This window comes from Selaginella moellendorffii, unplaced genomic scaffold (genome assembly GCF_000143415.4).
Source record: "Selaginella moellendorffii unplaced genomic scaffold, v1.0 SELMOscaffold_35, whole genome shotgun sequence".
Lineage (NCBI taxonomy): Eukaryota > Viridiplantae > Streptophyta > Lycopodiopsida > Selaginellales > Selaginellaceae > Selaginella > Selaginella moellendorffii.
The window spans coordinates 163,666-181,383 of NW_003314296.1; the positions used below are offsets into that span (position 1 = coordinate 163,666).

A 17,718-nucleotide genomic window follows, 5' to 3' on the forward strand; every position below is an offset into this window, starting at 1 on the left:
ATAGAAGCTGGAGCTCTAGAAGCTTGAGCTCCATATGGAAAAATCGATTGGATAGAAGCTCGAGCTCCATAGCTGAAGCGAAACGTTTTTTTACACAGCGAAGCTTTGAACAACAGTTTCTACAGTTGAAAGAGATCTTTCTCACTGGCAATGCAAACATCTCCAGCAGCGACTTTCACCCACGTCTCCGTGACCCTTTTAACTTCGTGATCTCGCAGCTCTACCATGGTAAACTGTCGATTCAATCCTTCTCGCCTGGGAACCACGGCACCATTCACAAAAACCTTGCGATTGAGCGCCGCGACCATCTTGCGCCCCTCGTTTCTGTGCATATGACCAAACACCACCAAAGGTATCTCGCACTCTTCTTCGCAAAGTTTTATAGCCTCGGCCAAGTCTGTCGAGGAAAAAGAAATGAAAAAACTGGTATCTTTAGCGAGAAGTTCTGTACTTACCAGGATCCCCATTGTCTCCACCGCGTCCACTAAAATCTTTACCACAAATATCATGACTTTCTGAGCCCAATCCTGTAAGTCTTGTGTAAGAAGAGGCATGGAAACAAGCATTTAATACCAGTCGGTCCATTGTGTGCGAGTATCACTACACTGTGATCTTTGGGAGCATCGAGGATGAGCTCTTTGATCTTCTCGGCACTACCTTTCAGATCCGAAATGCCAAATCTACACGAGAAGTCTTCAAAGGATGAAAAGGAAGAAAAAGTTCTTACAACGGAGAAAGGAGAGTTTTGCCGTAAACTCCATCACCTCCCATTGCAAATGGCCTCGCTCCAACGACACTAAGTTTTAAGTGACGATAATCCACACGCTTGAATCCTACAAACGAGTCTCCAAGCCTGATAAGAAATCGAGAATTATTTCTCTAGACATCCACAAAAAGAGGAACTTACATCTGGATTTGCTGCTCTACAGCAGGCTTGGATGGTCTCTTGAAAAAAGAAACGAGATATCCAACTAGACGCTCCAGATAGCTGGTTGTAAGCTTCTCGTAGAGCAAGTCGATATTACCGCTAGAAAAGAGAGATGAAACGAAGAGAAAAAAAAAACAAGGAGAATCAATGAACAAACCCGAGAGCACTCCGGCAGCAGTCATGGTTTCCAAGGATCACGGCCTTGCTCATGTCAAGCTTGGCCACTTCTCTCACGATTTGCACGTCCTCGTCGCCAAAATCCCCCGTGAATAAGACGATATCCGGCTGATTGAAAGAGATCCGACTGAGTGATTTTAGTGCCATCTTTTGATTCAAATCTAACGAATTGGCTTGGAGGACTGGACTGTCCTCATCGAAATGGATGAAAGGAATGGTGGCGGCCAGGATTTGGGATATGTGTTCTTCCCTCTTTCAGGACATCGTCTATCTTCGTTAACTTACATTGAGGTGTTGCAAGGCTCTCCTGTCAGCTGTGGCATCCCAATCGCCATGCTGCCATTCAAAACGAAGAGTCTAGAGCAAATCAATGAAGAATCAATGATTTACCACATCGCCCACAACAGCGATTCGCACAAGATCCGCCATTTTTCTGTCAACCCTAAAGGGTGACTTGGCATGTTCTATATATATATATACCTTTGATTATACATGTGTGTTTTCCAAGAAAATCTCGGCGCAAGCTGCCACCTTTCTCCGACTTCTCCGAAGTGATTGGCTCCACTGTCATCGAGCTCTTCCTTGTCCTCGGCAAAAAAAGTTGTCCAAGCGATGACCATCTGGCAGTGTCCAGCGGAAACAGCTGAAAACAAGCGATGTATCGCCCACTTTATCTCGGAAAAAACCGCCAGTCACAAACAGGGACTGCTGCTCGTCAATTACCCGCGATTAATTAGTCCTCTAGACCCTGTAGAAGATTCGTCGCATTCTGGATGAAATGTCGCTTGAACGATGCACTTATAGGAAGGGGACTTGTAGTTTGATGATCAAGTCACTTGCCAAATCAAGTTTCTTCAAGTGTTAGAACAGTAAAATCCACAAGACACGAGCAAATGTAGAAGCTGTACTATCTTAGAGACTTACCATTTCGAGCATTCTTGTTCTCAGCCAATAGTTTTTCCAGGCATGCAGCTCTGGATAATCTCGTTTCTCGTCGCTATAAAACCCGAGACCATCAGAAACCAAAGGCAGTGTCTTAAGCTTTGCCTCCCCAAAGCATTCTCGATTCAATCATGGAGTCGTCTTCTGGATTCAATTGGTGGATCCTCACTCTGCCTTTCTTCCCCCGGCATTTAGCCACCGATCATGCATGGAGATCTGTCTTCTCTGCTGCTGCACTGCTCATTCTAGCTGCCATCTCAGCGATCCTGGCTCCTTGGCTTGTTCGCGGTGGCAATGCATGGGGGAAAGCGCTGAGGAAGAAGCAGAGCATCCCGGGACCCCGAGGATGGCCAGTGCTTGGAGTCTTGACGGAAATGGGAGGCCAAGCTCACCGAAAGTTGGCCGCGCTTGCCGAGAGGTACCATGCAAAGGAGCTCATGGCATTCAGCCTGGGGAACACGAGGATGATCATAACCAGCAAGCCGGAAGTGGCACGTGAGTTGCTCAATAGCTCTGAGTTCGCGGACAGGCCCCTCAAGCAGTCGGCTCAGCAGCTCCTGTTTGGACGAGCAATCGGCTTCGCTCCCTACGGAGATTACTGGCGTAACTTGCGAAGAATTGCCTCCAACTATCTGTTCTCGCCACGCCAGATTGCTGCTCACGAGCCATCGCGTCAGGCAGAGACAACCAGGATGATCGAAGCGATGAGTACCTTTGCAGCGGAAAACGATGGCCTTGTCCGAGTCCGGGACTTTCTCCAGCGAGCTTCGCTTAACAACATCATGCAGACAGTGTTCGGCAGGAGATTCGAGGATGGCTCTGAGGATGCCGCTCAGCTCTCTGAGATGGTGAGGGAAGGATTCGAGCTGCTCGGTGCATTCAACTGGGCTGATCACTTGCCAGTTCTGAAGGCAGTCGACCCCCAGAATATCCTCCAGCGCTGTGCCGTTTTGGTTCCCCGAGTGACGAGCTTTGTCCAGAGGATCATCGACGAGCATCGCCAGTCGGTCGATAAGAAAGTTGGCGAAGCCGACTTTGTGGATGTGCTGCTCTCCTTGGATGGCGAGGACAAGCTTATAGATGCGGACATGATCGCAGTTCTCTGGGTAAGAAAATGAACTCTGCCTCTGATTTTTGTTACGACTTACGTGGTGCTTTCCAGGAAATGATTTTTCGAGGCACTGACACGGTTGCACTTGCAGAGCTTGTCCTCCATCCTGAAATCCAGAGCAAGTTACGACATGAGATCACTAGCATGGTTGGAGGAAAATCCAAACTTGCTGAGCCTCATCTCCACAAGATGGTGTACCTCCAGGCCGTCGTGAAGGAGACCCTTCGGATGCATCCTCCGGGTCCCTTGCTCTCCTGGGCTCGGTTGGCGATCCACGACGTAAGCTTAGCTGGCCACCACGTCCCCGCAGGCACCACGGCCATGGTAAACATGTGGTCCATCACTCATGATCCTTCCATCTGGTCCGAGCCTGAGAAATTCAACCCGGAGAGATTCCTTGAGCAGGACATCGACGTGAAAGGAACCGACTTACGTCTCGCTCCATTTGGAGCTGGTCGTCGAGTGTGTCCCGGACGAGCTCTTGGCCTTGCGACTGTTCTCCTCTGGACTGCTCGTTTGGTGCAACAGTTCGAGTTCCAGGCAGACCCGACTCATCCCGTGGATCTCACCGAAGTTCTCAAACTTTCAAGTGAGATGGTCGCACCATTGGTGGTAAAGGTGCTATAGCTGTTTGTACTTCAAACAATTCAGTAAATAAAACTAAAGACAGGAAATGTACCTGAAAGCAGTCGCCTATCGAGCGATATCACATAAGGTCTCTCGATCTTGGCTCAGATCTTTGCTGCACTCTCGACATGCCCTCGCTGGGCATCCGCCACAAGTATGATATTCTAAGAAACGGTGTCGAGGTCAGGCATCTGTTCGAAACAGTGCCTGGCTTGGACGAGATCGTTGCTTTGAAAAAGTGCCTGGATTATCGACACCACATTTCGATGTGGCATTCGATGAAAGGCCTCCGCTGTCCCGCGACAGTGCCCTCCTTGGGCATTTGCCGTGACCATAACATTCCAGGAGGAAAGATTTCGCTGCGAGAGGCGCTCGACAGCGAGTCGAGCTTGAACGAGGCAGCCACTTCATACATGGCGACGAGGATATTCCCAATAAGACTATCGCGATCGCAGTCTTAAGCTGGGAGTGGTGCCATCAGGCCCTGCTAGCAGCATACTTAAGAACTGGTATCATCTAGATTGCCTCTAACGCTTGAACTGGTAATGTGAAGTATGGTTTTGTTTCAATTGAATAAAACAGTAAATGTGTATATTGTTCCAATGAAACATAGTGACACGATCGACATTTGCTTTGACTTTCTCAAGTTCTTTTGTAGGCCTGCAAACACAAGAACTACTAAATACCAAGGCTGGGTCAACTTTTTCAAGCAGACTTTTCCTGCATCTTGGTAAAATTGCGTCCCCAGAGCTCAACTTAAGAATAGTCACCTGATTGCCACCCAAGCCTTCGCATCTTAGAATAGCCATTGGTTTATCAAGCAAGATGCCAGTGATCAGCGATTTCTGATCTATGCACAGACATCAGAACACAGGAAAATGATTTTCTCGAGCTCATCACAACAATGTAGAGATTTAATATTAATATTAAGCTTATAGTTACTTATTATGGTCATTCCTTTCCTTGACTGGCCTCTCCCTGGGAGCCGCCCACTCGACATGGAGTATAAGACTATCGTAGCCATAGCCATCGAGCTTCTTCATGGCGCGCTCGGCATCCTCCCTCCTCACAAAAGTTATGAAAGCAAAGCCACGCCCCAGGCCCGTCTCCCTATCCGACGCCACAAAGATCCGCGAGATACTCCCAAATCGCCCAAACAGCTCCTGCAAGTCGGCCTCCCTCGTGTCCTCGGACAAGTTGGTCACTCTTAGCGAATTGCCATCGTCTCTATAGCGCATCGTCTCTTTCGATCCCGCTCCTCCTCCGGGACGCCGGTTGGGAGCAACGTACTTCCCAGTGCTTTGCTTCGAAGTCACGTCGCCACGATCGCCGTGATCTTCGGCGGGCTTGATCACCGCATCATCGTCCTTGAGCAGCAAATCCTTGAAAGGGCACCTCGACGTCCAGTGATCGCCCTTTTTCCCACAGGCCCGGCAAACGATCAAGGACGTGTTACCGGAGCTGGGCAGCCCCAGATCGACGTTATCGCTGCGGGTGTTCCTCGAGCCGGGCTTCTCGAGCCGGATCTCGTCCACGGAGACGAGCGTCACGCCCTCGGTTGCGTTTGCGACGTCGCCGAATCTCTTGAGCTGCTTGCGGTGAAGAACCGCGGGGCTCATCTTCTTCGTCTTCTTCGTCACTCTCACTGTCTCGATTACCTTGATCAGCTTGCCAGTGTCTTCATTCCTGCGCCACGAGGTGATGATCTTGATCCCCTTCTCGTCTGGCCCGACGACCTTTCTTGGTGGCAACACATCGACCTCTTCGTCCTCCACATCACCCCACCGGAAACTCGAGCTCATCATCGTCTTTCTAGGTCTACGCGAAGTTTCAACTTATAAGCTGTAGAACGAAAAGGCATAGGCTATAGAAAAAGGTGACGAAAAGGCTTATATATGATCTCAGGGATGGTTTCTCAACAGTGTCGCAAACGCTGAGGATGGATTGCTCGAAAGCACAGGTGGTGCATCGAATTCCACAAGCTTGCCTTCAAATCCACAAAGACAATTGAGTTGAGAGTAAAAAAGAGAGGATCAATCGCGGATTTACCATTTTGCAACACGGCAACTAGATCAGTGTTGGAAAGGATTGTTGCCAAGCGGTGTGCTATCGTCACCACAGTGCACTCCTGGAAGTTTTCAGCTATACGAGTTTGTATGATTCTCTCGGTGGCACTGTCGATCGATGCCGTCGCTTCATCCAACACAACGATCCTTGATTGCTTCAGCAACACTCTGCCAAGGCACAAGAGTTGCCTTTGTCCCATGCTCCAGTTCTCGCCATCTCCCGAAACTTCAAAAGAACATCACAAACGACAGATCCATCCTAGATCAAATGACAAAACTTCGTTACCGAGTGAATCGAGACCAGCTCCCTTGGAAGCCACAGCAGTCATGAGCTCACATTTCCTCAAAACCTGTGTGAAGAACGCAAGTTATTCACACATTACAAGAGCCATGGTTCATATGCATACATTATACCTCCCATATTCGATCGTCCGAGAACGTACTCAGTGGATCCAAGTTGTAACGTATGCTTCCTTCGAAGAGAACGGGGTCCTGCGGGATTATACTCAGCTTGGAACGCAAGAGATGCACGTCCACTGCAGAGATATCGAGACTATCGATGAGAATTTGGCCAGAAGTGAGCTCCACTGTGCGGAAAATTGCCTGCACGAGTGTCGACTTTCCACTGCCAGTACGTCCCAAGACGCCCACTTTCTTCCCGGCTGGGAACTTGCATGAGATCCCGCAAAGTGCCATCGGTGCGCTTGGTTTGTACCGAACCTGCGAACAAAAACAAAAAGCTTTAGAACATGCCTCCGACGTTCAAACTTTAAGGAAAGAGCTGTGATAGAAACCTTGACTTCTTTGAGTTCCAGAGTGCCTAGTTGCGGCCAATCCTCAGCAGGCTGAACATGCTTCCCTCTCCGTGGAGATTGATAATGGAGTTGTGTATACTGGAGTAGACGCTCGGCCGAGATTATTCTCTTTTCGGTGTCAACTCTACTCCACAGTGTCCATGTCAACACTGTTGTCAAGCTCAAGGCGTACGTAACAGCAACTCCTGCCGAACCTGGCATTTGGAACCGTGAGCTTTCATCCATCCTAAGAGAGAGTTTTGCAAAAGGAAACAACGTACCTGGACTTTTGGGGAAAGCAACGAGCAGGAGCATCAAAGCGCAGAAGAAAACGTCGGCAAGGACGCCGATCCTGAGAGCCAGAAACTCCATGGATGCAAAGTTGTGGAACTGTGGACGGTTGTTTACGTCGACGAGGTGGAACAATCTCCCGAGAAACTGTGGCTCCCGGTGGAATGCTCGTATCGTGGCGAGGCCGCTCAGGGACTCTTCAAAGTGGTGAACGATGGGAGCGCGCTGGATCTCCATTAGTCTTGGGAGCTCGCGAATTGTCTTGATGTAATGTCTCTGCGTGGAAAGAGTTTAGAAAGGAAATAATATTGTAGTCAAGAGCAAATACCTGGAGGTAGTAAGCCACAGAAGCTAGAAACGCGAAGACCGGGAGGACATGCCACGAAACAAATGAAACGATGACAATTATTGTAACGAGCTCGGTCATGTAGCCGGCTAGCTCGGACAATCTCAGCGGCACAGAGATATCTACCGAGGTTTGGTCTGTAGAAGCCTGCAAGCACACACCATCGAGCAAGAAAAAGATTAGCGAGAGAGCTGAAAGACATGCTTACACGATTTAAGATACATCCGATCGGAGTAGTGTCGAAGAACGACATAGGAGCGAGGAACACCGAGCGGTACATGCCGAGAAAGAATTTCTGTGAAGTTTTCAATCCCACCACGGCGACAAGCAAGACTCGGCAGAGTGAAGCCAGCGAGCTTCCCAAAGAGAGCAAACCGAAAACCATGACAAGCTTTGCCTCGGAAGTTCTCGGCCTCGCAACTTCCCATGTCGCGGCTGCTTGCGAGCCTTGATAAATAGCCAGTGACACTAAGATCACTGGAATGAGACCTCCTCGATAGACTGATGTTAGATAGGCCCAGTAGACGCCCCCGCTCACACTTCCACACTCCCTTTGCTCGGCTGCCTCTGGCTCTTCCAACTTTTGCTGGATCTCGGCTGGATCTTCCTTTCGATCCTGATTGGAAGACTCATCCATTGTTGCACTCTCTGCTGCCGCTCGGCTTTGCTCTGCGCAGTCCACTGATAAGCTCCCGTTCGCCATTACCTGCATGGTCCACGACAAGATCGAAACAAGTTCTACCTGAAAATTTCTGACAGACTTACGATCACTTTGTCGGCCATTTGGATGGACTGAAGATGATGCGTCACAAGTAGAACGGTCTTCGTGCACAGAATCCCTTGGATACATTCCTGCAAAGTGCTTAAACTCGTGAACAAAAGAGACAGGGAGTTCGCACTTACCTTGAGAATGTCCCTGGATGTTTGAGTGTCGAGAGCACTGAGAGGATCATCCAGGAGATAGATATCAGCATCCTTGTACATGGCTCTTGCGAGCTGGAGTCTTTGCTTTTGTCCCCCACTCAGTGTCACACCTCGATCGCCAATGCGTGTCTCGTCGCCATGGGTTAGCATCTCCAAGTCTCTCTTGAGCTGGCAAGAAGAGATGATCTTGTCATACTTTTCCTTGTTCATCTCGCTCCCGAACAAGATGTTCTCCTTCACGGTAGCATGCTGTATCCATGCCGACTGAGAAACGTAAGCAGTTGTGCCTCTCACAATCACCTGAAAGAATTATTTATTTTGTGACAGAGCCTGTTAAGTAAGGATATCAAATCGTATACCTCTCCACAAAGCTTTGGCATCTGTCCCAGGATACACGAAAGGAGGCTCGACTTGGCAGAACCAACGGCTCCAGTGATCGCCACGAAACATCTCTTGGGAACCTCCAAGTTTATGTCTTTCAAAGTTGGATGCTCTGGATCCCTGTCCCAGCTGAAACTGGCCGCTCTTACTTCGATCGCAGCAGCAGCAGCAGCACCACCACAACCTGTAAACTCTGGCCTCGATTCCACTTCGCTGGCCTCGAAAAACTTGGACAACCGCTGCATGGAGACACGAACTCCCACCAGAGAGCTAATGAAATCCGGGATCCCGTCCTGCATGCTTTGCAGCATCCGAAACACTGCGACTGCCGAAAGGATCTTCCCCGGCTGGAGCTTTGCCATCAACGCGACAGCAACCACAGCCATGGCCGACGGAGCAGTGGCAAAAACGTACTTTGACAGTGCTTGGACGTAAGAGTATCTGGAGAGATGGGCGTACTCAGCAGCTCGGAGGCGCTCGATCTTGCGCAAGAAACTCTCCTCCCATCCATGAAGCTTGAGAGTTCTCATGCTTCGCAGAGACTCGGCAGTAGCTCTCATCCGGCAGTCCCGCTCTCGCATCATCTTGCCTTGCGACTTCTCTTGAATACTTGCGAGTGGAACGTTGCAGAGTGTGCAAGCGATCAGCGCTCCAACGCTTGCAAAGCTCGCAAGCCCGACGTCTCTGTAGAGGATGATCAAACCGAGCAGTGCTTCGAGTGGTAGCGTCCAAACGCTGTGGATCTCCCAGCAAAACCACCCGACTTGCCGGACATCCGAGGTGACCAAGTTCACCACCTCGCCAGTCGAAACCCTCGAGCTCTTGAGCGCCTTGTGGAAGACATGGCACGCCAGGGAGGATTCGACGTGCAGTCCCAGCAGGCACAGCATGAAATGCCGCTGCCTCTCGAGCAAGTTGGCGCTGATCTTGGCGAGAAGAAACCCCGACGCCAGCGCGAATCCCTTGCCTGCGGAAGTGCCGTAAGACGCGACGAAGTCCGCCACCAGGAAAGGGCCCGCGTAGGAAGCCAAGACGTGCAAGAGTGAGACGATCCCGCTCGCGATCACTAGTTTGCGATTCGGCCGCCAAATCGCATCCCAGATCGAGCTCCCGCGCAATCTCTGGAAGAGGAATGCCGCGGAATTTCTCTCGCCAAGCCACGGGAGATCTTCGAGCTGGAGAGGCCGCTTGGAACCAGCGGCGAAGAGTGGATCCAGCCAGCGGAAGAACGCAATGCTGATAGCGGAGGCGGTCACGTGAGGCGTGACGATCTTCTCCTCCTCTTTCGCCAGTGAATACGTACCTTCATTCTGGAGGAGAGGCTCTCTCATTGGTTAGAACCCTAAGTACCAAATGTAAGCTTTAAACGTTCTAAAACTTCCCGATAACCCTAAAAGAATGTTTTAAAGAATATACGATGAATGTAAGATACTTTTGGAATATTCTTTTTCCTTGTTTCACAAAATTTGTTTGGGGAGGGAGGAGCGCGGGCGGATGCTCGATCGGCGCGCGATCGTGGCGAGAGAGCCGAGAGCTCGGCACTGCGGCTAGAATGCAGCGCCTGCGGTAGCGAGAAGAGGAGGATCGCGGGGCGGGGCGGCAGCGGCTAGGGTTTGTGGCCAGGATGATAATCCGCACGTACCAGCGGCGGCACAGGGGTAGCGATTCTCTCCGGGGAGATTCTAGCTCGCAGGAATCCTTTTGGAGCAGCTCGCAGGAATCGGCGTGGAGCAGCTCGCAGGAGGCAGGGTTTGTGTCGTCGCAGGATTTGTCCAACTGGTCGTCGCTGGAAATCGAGGAGAATGTGCCCAAGAAGAGGAAGCAGCAGCAGCAGGAGGAGGAGAGCTTCCAGGTGGAGAAATTCGAGGGCAGGGCCACCGGGGCCAAGCAATTGAATCGCTTGCAGAGGCAAGTGGGCCTGAGCTTGAGCCGGCGATGGGGATTCTCTGCTCCTCCAAACTCGACGCTCATGGAGGCCCAGGAATCGGGTGAGATGATGGAACAGGTTGACGAGGTGAATTTTGCCATGGATGGCTTGCGCGAAGGACAGCCTCTCCAAGTCCAGCAGGCCAGCTTGATCTCCATTCTCTCGCTCTGTGCTTCGCTCCAACAAAGGCGCTTTCTTCGATCTCACGGGTGCGCTAAAGTTTTCTTCTTTTCCTCTTCTTCGTGTTGTTTGATCACAAGCACTTTCTTTCTTATCAGGATTGCGAAAACTTTAGTAGATGCTATTGTAGCTTTACCAACAGGCGATCCGGCGTTGTCCTTGGCTGCCTCAGCTGTTTTTTACGTGCTTGCCAGTGATGTAAGCGTTTTCTCTACCCCTCGTACACTCTAAATGATTTTTTTTTTCCTTCGTTTTTGTTGTTTGTCAGGGGCATGATGCGAGTGTGATGGACTCCGACCCGTGTATTCGCTTTCTTCTCAAGCTTGTTACAAGCCAGACTGATACAGTCAGTAGCAGCGATGGGATGAATATTGTGGCTAAAGTTTATGAGAAGTTGCGTGCCACGAAAACTTCAAGTGACGCTGTGACAACGAATCAACTAACTCCGAAGTCACTGGCATTGCGTACGTTAGAGAGAGCGTGCCTTTCTGCTGTCGTTCTAGATGGTACGTGATGGCTTTCATGTTTATTGTGGTTGAGGTTTCTAAAAACTTTTGTAGACAATAGTGGTGCGGTGACAAAGGTTGGAGGACAATTCAAAGAAAGGCTTCGCGAGCTGGGTGGTTTGGACGTTGTCTGTAATGTTGTTGCGACATGTCTTACAAATTTGATGGTCAGTGAGAGTTTCTGTTGGAATTGCTTGCTCTTATTACTTTCGTTTCAGAAGGGAAGGACTCGGAGTGACCATACTGTCAGTTTACTACTAAGATGTTTGAAGGTGATGGAGAACGTTACATTTTTAAGCGAAGAAAATCAGGTGTGCGGATTGTTTTTGTCTGCGTTCATGTTATCTGAGCATTTTTATATCCAGGCTTATCTTTTGAGACTGAAGCACCATCAAAATTCTATTTTTTTGCCAGAGAGCTTCATTGGAATCGTTATAAAAGCAATTGATACTTTGCAAGGTACCAACTTCTTTTCTTCTTTGCATCCAGCACAATTTTTTGTAAGCAGATATCTCGAGTCAAGATAGAACGGCTGGCAAAGAAGTCGACTCTAGTTTGGAAATTTCAAACACGAAAGAGACAATAACCTGCAAAGATGATGCCATTCAAAAACAAAGGCCGGCCTTGAAAGGTGCGTCGTCTCGTTCTTTTGTCTCTGTGATTTATTGTCTTCTGTAGGAAGAGATGCTTCTAAATCTGCAAACCAAAAGGAGCTCAAGCTGAGAAATGCTCTGCAGAAAGCTAAAATTATCAACACGCAACGAAAGGCATCCCTGACGAGTAACTGCCAGAAAATGATTCAAACGAAGGTTTCCGATAACGACAGGCGCTTCAAATTTCCTAGTGATACTTCTATGACGACGGACAACGCGAGTGACGATATCTTCTCACAAGATCCATACGATTTTGATGAGCCAGATTATGACATTAAGTTTCAATTTGGTAAACCGAAGCATCAACACAAGTCCAGAGTAGAACCCCTTCATCCAACTTTTGAGAATCACGAAGCTGGTGGCTCTTCTGCTAGATGCAAGCTAGAAGAAGAATGTTTACTTTCGGCTGTCAAGGTATGCCATCGTTTTTCGTTTTCCTCGGTTAATAATCGCTGAAATATATTCTAGGTTCTGATGAACTTGACGAATGATAATGCTACTGGATGCAAGCAAGTTGGAGCATGCAACGGGATTTTCTCTGTCGCCTCGCTCCTCGTGTCAAACTATCCTCGCGAGTCACAAGAAGAGATGAGCTTGGATCTCCTTGTGACGGTACTTGGCATGCTTGTCAATCTAGTAGAGAAAGACAAGAGTAACAGGTGAGACATTCTTAGCTTTCAGAACTTGTTAACTTCTCGTGTTTGTTATCCAGATCTCAGCTTGCAGCTTTGGACTTGAAACTGCCATCCCACATAGCCTCAGGAAATGGAAGAGGCATTTTAACGTTATTGTGCTCTCTCTTTTTAAGCAAACAAGGTTCCGGGGAAGCTGCTGAAGCGAGAGAAAAATCCATTATCAAGGTACTTGATCTGTTTTCTTTTGTTTCTTCTATAAGTTATTCAATAATTCCAGGTCGAGGATGATGATACTGTACAAAGAGGACAACGAGAAGCCGAGAATATGATTGTGGAGGCTTACACAGCCTTGTTGCTCGCGTTCCTCTCCACTGAAAGGTACTGCTTTCTCATAGATTTAAGCAACTTTAACTTCTGTGGGGGCAGTGACAGAGCACGACAAGCAATCGCCGAGAGATTGCCGGGAGAAGGACTATTATCCTTAGTTCCCGTTTTGGAGAGATTCGTGGTGCGTATGCTCTATAATAACTTCCAAGCTTTCTTTTCGGTCTCTTTAGAGCTCACCACCCTTTGTGATAAAACTTGCAGGCGTTCCATCTGTCGCTAAATATGATCTCTGCCGAGGCTCACGCGGCTGTCCAGGAGGTGATAAATTCGTTAAAACAACCTGCGATTGATTTGTAAATTCTGACCTCAATGGAATAGAAAATCGCCATTTATTCAGGTCGAATGCTACCATGTAAATACCAGATCATGGAGGCAAAACTGGTTTCTGACTTGGCAGAGGATCTTTATAGACTTTTATTGACTCTTCATTAACTTTCAACGTGCAGTGAAAAGTGGAATATGCAATGTCTTATAATGTTGTGACAAGCAAAAAGCATAATCAAGGGTCATTTTCAGGCACCTTCATTGACTATATTGATCCTGCAAGAATTTCATTTAAAAATATGGTGGGTTCTAAGCGCAGATCAGGTGTAGCAATGGTAGATCTTGAGCGAAATTGCAGTTGTGGGCGATGTGGTAACTATTTTTCTTGATTTTCTCTAGACTCTTTTTTGGAATGGTAGCATGGTTGCCACAGCTGACAGTGTGGATGTCTGGAGAAATCATTCTCGATCTCTTGGGTGTTACACCAGGCCTGGAGACTCGTTTGTAGGATTCAAGCGTGTGGATTATCGTCACTTAAAACTTAGTGTAGTTGGAGCAAGGCCATTTGCGATGGGATGAAGTTTACGGCAAAACTCTCCTTTCTTCGTTGTAAGAACTTTTCTTCCTTTTTCATTCTTTGAAGATTTCGCATTTCATATATGAAAGGTAGTGCTGAGAAGATCCAGGAGCTCGTCCTTGATGCTCCCAAAGATCACAAAGTAGTTATACTCGGACACAATGGACCGACTGGTATTAAATCCTTGTTCCCATGCCTCTCCTTACAAAAGAAATCTTACAGGATTGGGCTCAGAAATCGATGATAAAGATTTTAGTGGACGTCTGATCCTGGTAATTTCAAAACCTCAACTAGTTTTTCCTCGACAGACTTGGCCGAGGCTATAAAATTTTGCGAAGAAGAGTGCGAGATACCTTTGGTGGTGTTTGGTCGTATGCACAGATGGTCGCGGCGCTCAATCGCAAGGTTTTTGTGAATGGTGCCGTGGTTCCCAAGGATTGAATCGAGAGTTTACCATGGTAGCGCTGCGAGACAACGAAGTTAGACTTGGGAGACTTGGGAGAGAGTTGACGCTGGAGATGTTTGCACTACCAGTGAGAGAGTTCTCTTTCAACTGTAGAAACTGTAGACCACAAGAAAGAAAAGACTTCGATGTGTAAAGAAATGTTTGGATATTCTTACTTCAGCAATGGAGCTCGAGCTTCTATCCAATCGATTTTTCCTAATGGAGCTCAAGCTTCTATCCACTCGAATTTTACTTCAGCTATGGAACTCCAGCTTCTGTCGATTTTTACTTCTTCAAAATCATTTTCCCAGATCAGTTACTTCCAACGGCTGTGATGCTCGCTTGTGACGGCTACGTTGTAACAAACGCTTTGCCAGAGTTGACTACCTTCCTCCAGTAAAAGGAGAGCTCAGGAATATAACAGAATATGCCGTCAAAGGTTTATCAGTTTACGGAGGGAGGCGCGGTCAGCGACACATTGTTTCCTCCCCTCGTTACATTTTCTTCCTCACGTTATGCCTCTCCAGGGACTACTTTGAGGATGTGAATCGGACGCGGGACAAGTTTGAGCAAACGCTTTCGGAACCTGTGCCATTTATCTCTCACTGCAGGTAGTGTAGATGCTGGATCAACCCGAGGGAGCTGGACCGGCACTCATCTCCACCACTCGAACGAAAGTAACGTTGTTAGCAACGAGTAGGAGCTGAGACTTAAGTCGTCACGAGTTCCCTGTCGTCGTTGAGCGATGCTCTGCAGCTTCGACTGAAATGGACATCCTCCCCTGACGTCCTGCGAGCAAAACGCACCATGGCAGGAGTGTGGAGGAAGGATATACACGTTGTGTTGAGATTGTTGTGGACGTTGCTAAGGAGCTTGATGAGATCGTGGTGCTCCATGAGCGTCTGGCATTCCGGGCATGCACGTATTTTCCTAGCTTCGAATTTCTTACTTGTCAGTGACGAGGAAACTGTCAGCGAGGTGAGCTATGGTGGCCTCCGAGGCGGTGAGAGCATCGATCCCGGCCTTGGCCTTGGCTTCCAAAGCTGCGCGTCATTCGCCTGGATGGATCCGAAGGAATGGAGCGTGGATTTAGGCGCTGTAGTGGAGAGATGTAACGAAGAAAGCGTACCTGTTGACAATAGTAGACATTCTGTCCAGAGAGACCACCCGAGGGAATCACACGATAAAATGCCCGGCAACGGTAAATGCCGAAATCAGACAAGTGGTCTTTCATCAGGTCGAAGACGTCGAGCGCCAGATCCGTGCAGCCACACCTGTTTTCCATCACCGAATCGTCAGGCCTCTCGTCTTGGAGGATCCGAAGCGATTCCCTCAAGACGAGCTTACCCTCCGGAAGAGCTCCGCAGAAGCGCCGCGGACTAACTCCAGTTGCCGCTTCATTCTCGCGGACTGCAAGACTCCATGCTTACTGCAAGTTTCCACGGCTGAAAACTTGCATGAGATCCCGCAAAGTGCCGGCGGTGCGTTTGGTTTGTACTGAACCTGCGATGATCACATTGGGAAACAAAGAGCTATTAGACACGATCAAACAAACTTTAAGGCAAGAGCTGTGATAGAAACCTTGACTTCATTGAGTTCCAGATTGCCTAGTTGCGGCCATGTGTATACTGGAGTAGAAGCTCGGCCGAGATTATTCTCTTTTCGGTGTCAACTCGACTCCACAGTGTCCATGTCAACACTGTTGTCAAGCTCAATGCGTACGTAACAGCAACTCCAGCCGAACCTTGCATTTGGAACCGTGAGCTTTCATCCATCCTAAGAGAGAGTTTTGCAAAAGGAAACAACGTACCTGGATTTTTGGGGAAAGCAAAGAGCAGGAGCATCAAAGCGCAGAAGCAAACGTCGGCAAGGACGCCGATCCCGAGAGTCAGAAAACTCCATTGGACGGTTGTTTAGGTTGACTAGGTGGAACAATCTCTCGAGACACTGTGGCTCCCAGTGGAATGCTCGTATCGTGGTGAAACCGCTCAGGAACTCCTCAAAGCGGTGAACGATGGGAACGCACTGGATCTCCATTAGTCTTGGGAGCTCGCGAATTGTCTTGATGTAGTATTTGTGCGAGAAAGGATTTTAGAAAGGAAACATTTTTGTAGTCAAGAGCAAATACCTGGAGCCAGTAAGCCACAGAAGCTAGAAATGCGAACACCGGGAGGACATTCCACGAAACAAATGAAACGATCACAATTATTGTAACAAGCTTGGTCATGTAGCCGGCTACCTTGGACAATCTCAGCACAGAGATATATACCAGGTTTGGCCTGTAGAAGCCTGCAAGAACACCATTGAGAAAGAAAAAGATCTGTGAGAAAAGTGAAACATGCTTACACGATTTAAGATTGGAGTGGCGTCAAAGAATAACATAGGAGGGAGGAACATGGAGCGGTACATGCCGAGAAAAGTCTCTATGAAGTTTTCAATCCCACCATGGTGTCGGCAGAGTGAAGCCAGTGAGCTTTCCAAAAAAGGCAATCTGAAAATGTTAAGATCCTATCCTTTACATCCTAAGCCAACTAATTAAAAAGGTGATCACTTGATTGTAAGGCCTTTTTTTTATGTATTATCTGAATTAGTGCCTAACAGAAAACCATGATAAACTCTGTCCCAGACATTTTCAGCCTCACAACTTGTGTTTTAGCTGCTTGCAAACCTTAATAAACAGATACTAAGATCACGGGAATGAGAGCTGATGTTAGATAGGCCAAGTACCCTGCTCACACTCCACATACCCTTTGCTCGGCTGCCTCTGTCTCTTCCAACTTTCGCTAGGTCTCGGCTGGAGCTTCGTTTCGATCCTGATTGGAAGACTCGTCCATTGTTGCTGCACGGCTTTTCTTGGCTGCGGAGTTCACTGATAAGCTCCCGTCAGCCATAACCTGTATGGTTCACAACAAGAAAGTTGGTGATAGACTTACGATCACTTTGTTGGCCATTGAGATGATGCATCACAAGTAGAACCGTGTGCAAAATACCTTGGATACACTGTGACTCTCATGGCTGATGACACTGCTAAGTGAAGATAGCAATTCTTTGGTGGCGAAGGCAGCAGAGGCCTACAAGCTTTAAAGAGCAACTGGCTTTGAAGGCGTCCGAGGTGAGAGCTAATGTTCAAGCTAAATGCAGATTGAGACCTTTCAGAATGAACAAGATGCAATAGTTGCTAGTGAGGCACAAGCAACTAGATAGCATACAACCTCAACATGCTTGGATACTGAGTAGTCGCAAACAACTAAAGGGTGATAAGTTGCTATAATGCTTATTTCCTACGTGCGCTGGCATACAATTCCTATATTCCTAGAGGGTAAGTCTCTCTCTACATATTTGTAGGAACTAGCTGTTTCTTTTGTTGGTAGACTTTGGCCTTGCATGAACCCGAATGAGCAAGTAGCAGTCGACAATGAAAACATTCGTCTTAGAATGTATCATGCACACAACATGGAGAACTTCCGAGGTTCCAACTTGCATGCAAAGTAATGAATCTGCCTAGAGCAGGATGAACAGTCACCATTGTACTGTATGATATTATGTATAGTACTGCA

At 48.2% G+C, this 17,718-nt stretch overlaps 5 protein-coding genes across 6 annotated transcripts; 2 read left to right on the plus strand and 3 right to left on the minus strand.

The window, feature by feature from the left end:
* Positions 1–52: 52 nt before the first annotated feature.
* LOC9656420 lies at positions 53–1,534 on the minus strand. Its single transcript, XM_024682796.1, has 8 exons — positions 1,496–1,534; positions 1,391–1,441; positions 1,086–1,213; positions 908–1,027; positions 728–853; positions 574–680; positions 456–527; positions 53–397 (listed from the first exon to the last, which is right to left on the minus strand). The coding sequence occupies exons 1-8, from the start codon at positions 1,532–1,534 to the stop codon at positions 120–122; spliced, it is 921 nt and encodes a 306-aa protein (XP_024538564.1). The 3' UTR covers positions 53–119.
* Positions 1,535–2,178: 644 nt separating this feature from the next.
* Positions 2,179–9,827, plus strand: LOC9657159 (cytochrome P450 78A4). Its single transcript, XM_002977611.2, has 3 exons — positions 2,179–3,153; positions 3,210–3,778; positions 9,635–9,827. Exons 1-3 carry the CDS (start codon positions 2,179–2,181, stop codon positions 9,825–9,827), a joined length of 1,737 nt encoding a protein of 578 aa, XP_002977657.2.
* LOC112349075 (multidrug resistance-associated protein 9-like) lies at positions 5,667–6,088 on the minus strand. The gene is made up of 2 exons (XM_024682770.1): positions 5,835–6,088; positions 5,667–5,772 (listed from the first exon to the last, which is right to left on the minus strand). The coding sequence occupies exons 1-2, from the start codon at positions 6,049–6,051 to the stop codon at positions 5,687–5,689; spliced, it is 303 nt and encodes a 100-aa protein (XP_024538538.1). The 5' UTR covers positions 6,052–6,088; the 3' UTR covers positions 5,667–5,686.
* LOC9656421 (ABC transporter C family member 13) lies at positions 7,251–9,477 on the minus strand. The gene is made up of 4 exons (XM_024682797.1): positions 8,566–9,477; positions 8,186–8,506; positions 8,048–8,134; positions 7,251–7,988 (listed from the first exon to the last, which is right to left on the minus strand). The coding sequence occupies exons 1-4, from the start codon at positions 9,475–9,477 to the stop codon at positions 7,251–7,253; spliced, it is 2,058 nt and encodes a 685-aa protein (XP_024538565.1).
* Positions 9,828–10,046: 219 nt separating the features above from the next.
* LOC9657160 (wings apart-like protein homolog) lies at positions 10,047–13,218 on the plus strand. 2 transcript variants are annotated; one of them, XM_024682847.1, is made up of 13 exons: positions 10,047–10,723; positions 10,793–10,892; positions 10,963–11,200; positions 11,255–11,367; positions 11,419–11,511; positions 11,566–11,659; positions 11,709–11,831; positions 11,879–12,267; positions 12,322–12,512; positions 12,566–12,713; positions 12,766–12,866; positions 12,915–12,996; positions 13,077–13,218. In XM_024682847.1, exons 1-13 carry the CDS (start codon positions 10,212–10,214, stop codon positions 13,170–13,172), a joined length of 2,280 nt encoding a protein of 759 aa, XP_024538615.1. In that variant the 5' UTR covers positions 10,047–10,211; the 3' UTR covers positions 13,173–13,218. The 2 variants fall into 2 exon arrangements, with proteins under 2 accessions (XP_024538615.1, XP_024538616.1); XM_024682848.1 differs by having other exon boundaries at positions 11,422–11,511.
* Positions 13,219–17,718: the final 4,500 nt, after the last annotated feature.